The 10016-nt window shown below is 39.7% G+C and overlaps 2 protein-coding genes across 2 annotated transcripts; one reads left to right on the forward strand and one right to left on the reverse strand.

Moving 5' to 3' along the window:
* Nucleotides 1-25: 25 nt before the first annotated feature.
* On the reverse strand, nt 26-9544 carry naz (nazgul). Its single transcript, XM_068299873.1, has 5 exons — nt 9366-9544; nt 7683-8332; nt 7429-7492; nt 502-648; nt 26-385 (listed from the first exon to the last, which is right to left on the reverse strand). The coding sequence occupies exons 1-5, from the start codon at nt 9461-9463 to the stop codon at nt 208-210; spliced, it is 1137 nt and encodes a 378-aa protein (XP_068155974.1). The 5' UTR covers nt 9464-9544; the 3' UTR covers nt 26-207.
* Nucleotides 5387-6411, forward strand: LOC137584957 (very long chain fatty acid elongase F-like). The gene is made up of 3 exons (XM_068300566.1): nt 5387-5476; nt 5546-5730; nt 5790-6411. The coding sequence occupies exons 1-3, from the start codon at nt 5461-5463 to the stop codon at nt 6348-6350; spliced, it is 762 nt and encodes a 253-aa protein (XP_068156667.1). The 5' UTR covers nt 5387-5460; the 3' UTR covers nt 6351-6411.
* Nucleotides 9545-10016: the final 472 nt, after the last annotated feature.

Here is a 10016-nt window from a genome sequence, read left to right on the forward strand (position 1 = left end):
TCAGTTGCAAGCGCCCATAAAAAAGGCGGTCGTAAGTGGCCTGCCTGCCTTTCTGCCGCCCTGCCAGCCTGCCGCTCCTTTTGTCCCAGTCTTAGTCTCAGTCTCAGTCTCAGTAGAGGCTGCCTAATGCGGCAATTGTTAAACCAAATGCAAATAGACGTTGCAGTTGCAGTCCCCGAAGTCGACAGGCTGCGTGCCAGGCATAAATCACTCCTCCGTTAGTTCCTTCTGGCCCGTCTGCTCGGTCTGGTTCCCGGCCGTTACTGCCTCCTTGTCGACTGTTAGTTTGGTAACGCGCTCGAGTGTTTTTATGGTTTGCATATACAATCTCTTGGCCAATTCCTTGTCTTGGCCAGCCTCCGAACTTGGAACAATTTCGCAGTCACTGCAGGAAGTAAGAATAAAGTAAAGTAAAAACTCAGAATGATTTTAAGCCCAAAAAGTAAGAAAAAAGAACGAAGGGTGGGGGAAACAAATTGGCTCTAATATGGCACAACTCACTTGAAATATTCGCCGGTTACTTGCTTCAGCTGTGGATCCGTGGCCAGGCGTATGGCACATTGGGCTCCCTCGTAAGCATTCTTCATGAACAGCCACATCCAGGGGTAGGTTATCACTTTAATGCAAATGGCCGACATTAGCGGCGAACTGTGTGGATGGAGAGGGTGGGACAGAGTAAACCAAAAGTTAACTAATTTAATTTCTATTGTAATTAAAAAACAAAAAGGCCAAATACAAAGAAGGCATAAAAACAAAAAGGGGGACACGTGCCCAAGCAGATGACGACCAAATGACAATGACAGCCACTTTTTTTTTTTTGTTCAAAAAGTTGCCGAAATTCGCCAGCTCATCAGAAAGCGAAGGGTAAGTTTGTAAAGGAGATTGCTCCTGAGGATGAGCATTGTTTACTCTTGTTTCCTTGGTCTCCTTTGCTTGCTCTCTCTCAATCTATCTCCCTCCTCCTATGATGGCATTTTAATGTCATTTTTTTCTATAATTGTCGGTTTGATTTGTTCTTTTCTTCTTTCAGAAGGCCTTTGTTTGATTTTTTTCACACTCAAGAGGATGCAGATTATTGAAAACTATTCGTTTTTTAGAAGGCCTCAACTTTTCGGTCTAGTGATTAATGGTGATGAGATATACTTTTAGATATTTGCCCTGGCTAAAATACTTTCTGATGTCGTGTCAGCCTTTTCTTGAACTTTCTTTTTTGTCTATCCTTCGCTTAGTTTTACTCTCTACTCTTCTTTGACTGTTTGGGCAAAGAAGACCAATAAATCCAGTCAGCGAAATATCCGCTTAAAGCCTCCTGCCATATATTGTTTTTGTTGTATCTGGACCAACTTTATTTAAATGACATTATAATTCACTTTTGCAAACAACTTTAACAATTCCTTTTTGCATTCTTTTTTAATGACATTTTCAATTGCGGCGACAACAAAATAACGACAACCAGCTCACAAAAAAATTGAAACAAAAACGAAAAGTAAGTAAGATACAAAAAAAAAAACAAGAAACCCATTTTCAGGCGCATTTAAATTTAACGTCCGTCATTTGATCCCAATCCTACCCCCAACAAAAAAAAAAAAAAAAACACATTGGCCCTACCGAACCGAACCGAACGACCCAATGACTGTCTGTGCCTCCACTCAGAATGAGGTGTGGTGCGTTGGCCACGCTTGGACGGCTCCAGTCCATGGCCAATTTCATCGACTGGGCCCCGTTTAGTGGGTGCGACTGCCGTTTGCCAGTGTACTCTTACTCCTGTTGCCTTTTCAAGAAGGATTACGAACTTGCGCGCAATTTGCTTAGCTGCGTTGTTGTTCTTGTTGTTGTTTGTGTGTTATTTTACCCATGGCAGCAGCCGCCAGCTACGTTCATGTTCACAATGGCTAGGAGAAGAAGAGTGGTCGGTGATGACGATGGTCGGTGAAACAGGTTCACCGACACTTGAACATGATAAAACGATAAATAAATAATTAATGCGTTTAACTTTTCCATTTACGCTTTTTCCGTGACTTGAGCATTAACTGCTTTTCATTTTCATTCATTTCAGAGTACACACACAGATACACAAAGGCGCTTAGATGTGTGTGTGTGTGTGTGTGTGTGTGCGTGGAACTATCCTCTCCAGCTGGTGTCTATGTCTATGTCTGACTCTCTAGTAGAAGCCCTTGCCTAGGGTCGAGGTTGGCATTCATTACATTCATCGTTTTATACTCTTCCTTCTCATAGGTATCCACCTCCCATTTTCTACCCACTTTCCACTCATTTCGTTTGATGCACTTTTTAGTAAGTGCTCAGAAGGCTGCAGGGGCTGCGGATGAGAGAGAGATACGACAAGCAAATACAAAAGCAACTCGAATATGCTATACTGTGTAATCAAATTGAATATTTCGATTGTTGTTAAAACTTCATGTTTAAACACCTTGCAAAAATGTTCGTTCATACCTCTCGCTTAATCTTTCATTATGAGGTATTTGGAGGAGTCGTGGCTGGCTAAGCCAACGTCGAGGCAAAGTTCATGTTCAAGCATCTACCTGCAACCTGCAACTTGCACTTGCTAACCCAACTGTGTTGCAACTGATTACAAGAAAATGTTTTTCTTTTCTTTTCTTTTTTTGCCAGTTTGTTTGTAGAGAACCCCCAAAGAAAAGTCTTTAAATGGCTTAGCGCTAACTGTGTAGAGAGTAAGGTATTTAAGTGGACGGATAAGTTTGAATTTCATTTAATAGTACCTCAAGTCCCAGTCTTGGAATCTGCTATAAAAAAAAACCCTAAAATGTATTGTATTTGGCCAATTTTGAATTAAGCGTTAATCATACGAAACATTTGAATGGAAACAGAGCTATTATTCTGCTAAACTATCTATACATAAATACGATTTGGTCAAATGGAACTATTAAAACTAGATTTCGATCATTTCTAAAAAAATAAATATAAATTCAAACACATCAAACATAATTTTGTAGTACAGACTATGCAATCGAGTCAAGTCGTTTTTGGCCTATTGGCCATATACATCGTTTACTCTGTTATAAAACTGAATGTAAGAAAATATCAGGTAAATTCGATATATAAAAAACTATATTCTTCCTATTTTAGGAGGCTGCCACATTTAAGCTAACAAATGCCGTCTGCAAAAGCTACAACGATTCGTGGTTTACCATAAATAATTGTCGCTTAAGAGCCATTCAAAGGGACACAACAGAATTTAACTTCAATGGAACTTTGCTGCATAAGGCCAACAGCATTTCGCTTAATTTTCAAGTTTTCAGAAGATTAAATGGTTATAAACCGTGGCTGGTAAAGGGAAAACTCGATGTGTGTCGATTTCTGAAGAAACCCTATAATCCCTATTGGATAGTAATTTTTAATATGTTTAAGGAATTTACAAATTTCAACAAGACATGTCCGTTAGTGGTAAGAACGTTTCAATATACATATAACTTAAATATGCAAGTTTAATCCGCGATTTCTCAATTTAAAGGGTGATCATATTATAAAAGGCTTTTCCCTAAAACCCGAGAAGATGCCTTTGCCCTTACCAACGGGCGACTACATGTTATCCTTGAGATGGAGTTTCGATAACAAACTTCAATTTGATACAAATATAAGCTCTACATTTACGGAGAATTTAATTTAAAATGCAAAAAATGGGAAATGAATATCTCAATAAATACCTAAAAGTCCAGGCCTGAAACCTTTCAATCTTTCAACCTTTCAGTCTTTCAATCACAATAAACGCAGTGAAACTCACGGATTGACAGGCGCTCAAACCGTCAAAGTGCAATGGAAAGATAAGTTCTAAAAGATGTTGGCCTAGACAAAACCAGATGGAAGATTGGCAGATATAAATGCATCGAAAGTCAGAGCTATCTCAGACAAGGTGTGCAAGTGTGTGCTCTGTGTGTCTGTGTTTGGAAAGTACAACAAAACTTAAATTTGGCGCTACAAAGTCTGTTAAAAGAGAATCGACTTGAAGAAGGAAAAACATGTACAGAGAACACTGCAAAAAGACCCAACAACAAGGAGTCGGAAAGCCAATGGACAAAAAGCGAATGCATGTAAGGCACATGCATATATGAAATTCTGTATATACCCCATGCCGATGGATATGAAGGCGGACCCATCACATATTGTATGTACCCATCTACCTATACATACATATGTGATAGGTATACATATGTGCATGCATCTATCTGTATGTAGTCCACTTCCAAGTTGCTTCCGCTGTTCATTTGCTGTTTTATTGCCGATGCCTGAGGCCCAGGACAACTAGAGAAGATCTCGTGATTTAGTCCTTTATAATACTTTTTATGTTACAGAAAATGTGGTGCATCTCTAAAAGGAGAACTTAATGCCCATCCCACCAGTCATTTGGTTGTTCTTGGCACTCCGCCTAGGTCACGTGCCAGTGCCTATTGCCGGTTACAGAGCCATTGTCTTGACTCCCCCCCCCATATGGCATCCTGTGGGCCTGTCAAGGTGCTGCGTTTTATGTCCAAATGATTTGTACGTTGCTGTGGCATTTGATTTCTTTCTTTGTTTCGACTTTGTTTCCCATTGCCAATGTTTTCGTTCTCGTTCTTGTTCATGTCTCGCTCGCTTCTCTCTTTCTCTTGCTCTGTCGGAATTGTTATGGCATTTTGCAAATTGTAATGACGCATGTTAACAATATTTCTGATATAGACTGGGAATGTATTTGACACCATCATACATTTGTACATACATTCATGCATACATACAAACATATATGTGACCATTATGTGACTATGATGGATTATGAGTTTGTGGCTTCTGACAGCCAAACTTTTGGCCAAGAATAGCAAAACCAAAATACAAACTCTCTCTCTTTCTCTCTCTTTCATTTGATCGACCTTGAATCAGTTAATTGTTAATGATTATATAGCTTAAGCTTTAGTGACTTTCATGAAAACAATGTTTTATATTATTGTGTCATAGGTTTAATTCAATATATTCTTGAATAATCAGAGCTAAAGCCTCTCGCCCCAAAGCCATCCACGTGCTTTATTTTTATGGCTTTTATTTCTAACTAATTATTTCATTCCTTTCTCGAGAGTTTGATAGACTTGTATGTAAAGGATATCGAATTTATATAGCAGACAAGTCCTTTTATAATGATTGATTGATTTTTATAAAATATTTCAGCTTGATTTATGATATTTCCTAAAAAAATTAAGTGTCAAACTGTTTTAGTGTGTTGCGTTTTAATTGAAAATGTTTGCCTAATGAGAATTAGATGGAACAAAGTAATGAATACAATATGCAAATGTCTACACAAACGAAACGTTTATAATACAATTTCGAATTTGAATGTTATGCACATAAACTAAAAGGTCTCTTGGTATTTTAGACTCAATGTAAATTGCATTTGCAAACTGACTTTCACAGAGTGTGGATAGAATAAAAAATTTAAAAAAAACACACTAAAAAGAGATGTCTACATCAGTTGGTAGGCTTGTGGATTACTTGATCATTTTCTAGAGGCTTTTAGTGAGTGTTGTTTTTTTCCTTTCTTAAGATCCCGTGGAATTACCTTTGATGACCTCGTTATGGTCTGTGATATTCATTCTTTTGGCATATGCTATCTTTGTGTTTAAAGTGGGCAAAGACTGGATGAGAAATCGTAGACCCTACAATGTGCAAAAAGCCATGTTAATCTACAATGCCTTTCAGGTGGTCTACAATGTCACACTGTTCTGCAATGTAAGTACACACAAAGTCGGGGTGAGACATGAAAAATCTAAGTTTGGCAACTTTTTCAGATTTGTCATATGGTTTTCGTTAAGCGAATATATGATTTCCGTTGCATGGAATCATTGCCACTGGATCATCCTGAGAAGAGGATCGAGCGTCTTCTTAGCTATTTCTTCTTTTTAAACAAAGTCTGTGATCTCATGGATACGATATTCTTTGTGCTGCGCAAGAGTTATAAACAAATCACAGTGCTTCATGTCTCCCATCACATTTCTATGGTATTGTTCTTTCCCATTTTCTATCCCAAATTCGGAGCTGGCGGAGAGATCGTATTGATGGGCATATGCAACACATTTGTGCATAGTTTAATGTACTCATATTATTTTATATCGGCGCTGTTTCCCAATATGAAGGGAATTGAGAAATGGAAAAAACTAATCACAATATCACAAATGGTGCAGTTTATAATTTGCCATTTGCATGGCGATATTATGTTTATATTTTATCCTGAATGCAAATTATATGCTCAGCACCTACTACTCATAGGAATGTCCACGGCAATGTTCATAATGTTTGCCAATTTCTATCGCAAAGCTTATATGCAACCGAAGTCAAAGAATCGTGAATAAGAAATACTTTAATTATTTATATTTTTTTTGTAAAGTAAATGCCTCTCTGTCTATAACTGAATGTCTCTGCGTTTAGCTTTATCTATGTGACTAATGATTCTGGCATTCAAATTGTCATCACATTGGCTGACAAACCAATTTATAACTGACAAAAATATGGAGTACAAAGAAGATTTCTCTCGATTTGAGACGAAGCGATAAATAAGAGCATCAATAAATCTCGCATTAATGCTAGATACACCAACACATAAAGTCGATTCGGATCCGGTCAACTGTCAGCAGTAAACACTTGGCCAATAACTCAAAACGACACACACACACATTTACCACATTTTGGAATGGGAGTAATGGTCAATGGCTGTGTGTGTGTGTGGGTTTGATGTGAAACTCTTCATGTTGCAGCTGTTGTTCCTCTTTTGTTGTCCACTTGCAATTTGCAACTGTTTGTCGTGTTTGCACATCCTTTTCTATGTATTGTGCTAATTGCATTCACCATCTTCTTGGTAAAGAGTACTGGAATCTCATTTGCATGCCTCGATTATGAGGCCCTCTTCAGTGTTTTGTTGTTGCACTAAATATCCTAAATGGACATTGTAGCAATTACAAAAGTCCTTGGCTCATAACAATGAGTCGACATTTCTTTTTTGGGAGGGTGGCTTTTAAAGATGCCATTGGAAATTCTTGTATTCTTTTCGAAGAGCCGCTCTTTGGTATCTGTCTGTCTGCCTTTCTAGGTAATGCATTCGTCCTTTGCCAAACTAACATTGCTGCTTAGTTCTGCCTTGAACTGTTGCCAAAGCCCCGCCCAATGTTCACAGGTTTGGCCCTCCTTTCAAATGACTTGGCAACTTTTTGATTGCATCAAAATAAGCCGCCCATGGAGCTACATAAGCCACACAACCACCCATTAAGATTGCTGTCTCTGTCTAAACCACAGGCGGTGGTGCTGGCTTTTGCCTAATGAAAGTGCAAAAGTTTTCTGCTGCCACGAAATAAGCCTAAATTTTATTTATATGTACTTGCAGTTTGCACTTTTTTTCTGTTGAAGGTTTTCATTAAGAAGGAATTTAGTACTTACTTGCGCAGGTGGCGCGTACCACGCACTAATCCGGGCGTACAGCAGTTGACCGTGACCGAGGTATCTATGGGGAAATTAAGGCGAAATGCATAAATCGAAATGGCATAAATCAAGAATGAGTAAAAGACTCGGATATTTTGTGACTTATCTTCCCTTACTTTATGTCAGTTGGTCTTTTGGTAGTAAGTATTTGCAATTCTAAACTATCCTTCTCGAATAAGTCATCAATTTAGGGCCTGGTAAAGTTTTCTTACCTTTTAATTCTTTGGCTAGCCAACGTGTGGCCAATATTAGAGCCAATTTGGAGTGTGCAAATGCGTCACGTGGATGGAATTTAACTGCCCAAGTGCCCACATTTAGCGGATCATCAAAATCAATTTTGGCCGCCTGATGGGCATGTGAGGAGACAAACACGACGCGGCCCTGTTCCGCACGCTTCAGATGTGGCATTAGCAGCTGGGTCAGCAGAAACGGCGCCAGATAGTTCACCTGAAAGTGCTGCTCGAACCCATCCTCGGTGGGCACTTGAGTGTTGGCGAACACCAAGCCCGCATTGTTAACCAGCACATCGATGTGCTCAAATTCGGCCATTAGCTGCTGGGCAAAGTGATGCACACTACGTAGGGAGTTGAGATCGATGTAGCGAGCCTCCACAAAATAACGGTCAGCCGGATTAACATCATCGCCAGGTGTAGTGAGTGTATGGCAACCCAATTCTCTTTTAATAATGGCAGCGGCGCGTTCACCGGCAACCATATTACGGCAGGCAAGGATTATGCGACCACCACGACCAGCCAGAGCTTTTGCTATTTCAAAGCCGATGCCGCTGTTCCCTCCGGTTATGACAACAATTTGCTCCTTGATTTGATTATCATTGGGACACCGTTGCCCGCTCATTATGGTCCTGTAATGCGGGAATAGGACGAGAAGGAAGACAGAAAGGGAACGAAAGAAGATTGTCAGAGGAAGGCCAAGTAAAGGATGCAAAGGGGGTGACCCAGCGGCTTATGCTGCTATTGTGTAATGACGTGTAACCACCTTGTGGCCTGCAACGTTGTGTGAATAATATACATACATATAGATATACACACATATACATACATATATTTTAAAGTCACTTTGGCTTCTTGATAAGGCGCTAATGGAATTAATTTTGCAATTTACATGCCCACGGAGAAATAAGCAAACCTCAGATAAACATTTGTGAATTACAGTCAATAATTTTGATTATCTCCTCTTACTCATGTTAATTAATACTGTTGATAGAGTAAAGTGTCTACTTCTCTTTACTATATCTTAATTGGCCGAAATGTCACATCCGGCTTATGTTCCATTGTTTCCACTTCATTGACTCGGACATCTTCTTAGTCTTAGTTTTCTACAACTTTTCTACATTGCACAAATCCACTTTGTAAATATTTACTGCAGTTTTTGGCACATGCCACAGTTATTTATATAGATATAGAAGTTGGCACAATGCTGTGGCTGATGCAAGCAGTTCGCTGAGTCTTTTAGTTTGCCACTTTAGCCATTTTATGTGGGGGACTTCCCTCTGTCACCTGCAATTGTGGGACAGGACAAAGGCCACAAAAACCACTGCGCTTAATGTTCAAAGAAGCAAAGAAAATGTATATAATCTTTGGATATTACATATTATCCGACCTTTCTCCATCTCTCCTGTCTCTCTTTCGCTCCTTTTTTTTTGTGAAATCCACTTAAAAAGTTTGCTCGCGAGAAAAGCAATTTTTTTGTACTTTTTGGTGTAAGTTTTCCGCTGTGACATTTATTTACGTTCGGGTGTCCACCAAAAATGGAAGGGAAAAGTTTCCAGCAGCAGCCTTTCTTATCGTTGGGCTGGGTTTTGCCAGACACCAGTCGTGGAAACGTTTCCGTTGACTCATGAAAATGTATGAGATGAGATGCCGGTTCACACTCACCGCACTGTAATCACAATGCCCACTGCAAGGGCCGCAATGGTTGGCCACCAGGTGGAAAAGGGATCAGCCTCCTCGAACATGGTCAGTAGGCGTTCCATGGCAAAAGACACTGTGTACTTATTGATAAGCGAAACGAAACGAAACGAAATAAAATGACGATGTCTGCACTGCACAACCGGCTAACGATGACTGGGGAGCTGGTCCAGTCACAAATTGTAATAATACTCGTAAATATATAAATTTTCATTGCGTGGTCCCACACTCACACACAGACACACAGACAGAGCAGAGTGACCCGCAGTCATATGCGGATTTCCATTTACCGGATCAGAGGAAGAAGTTGCTGCTGACAATTGAATTTAAATGGATGCCCCAGTCACCGGCATATTTTCAATTTACATAAATGCTTGTTGCTCGACACTTAAATGGCCGTTGGATAAAGAAGGCAAATAGATGGCAGATGCCACATTTGGATAAAAGAAAGAGAACGAGAAATACCAGTTGGTTGGAAAGAGACAGAGTAAGAGGAAGAGGGACAAAGAACGGGCCATTTTCTTGTTCCTGTCTGCCGGGCACCTGTAGTCGCCTTTTTTATGTTTAGGTGCAAAATTTACACAGGACGCTATTTACACACGCTTTTCCAACCATTCC

This window comes from Drosophila tropicalis, unplaced genomic scaffold, assembly GCF_018151085.1.
Source record: "Drosophila tropicalis isolate 14030-0801.00 unplaced genomic scaffold, ASM1815108v1 contig_878, whole genome shotgun sequence".
Classification (NCBI taxonomy): Eukaryota; Metazoa; Arthropoda; class Insecta; order Diptera; family Drosophilidae; genus Drosophila; species Drosophila tropicalis.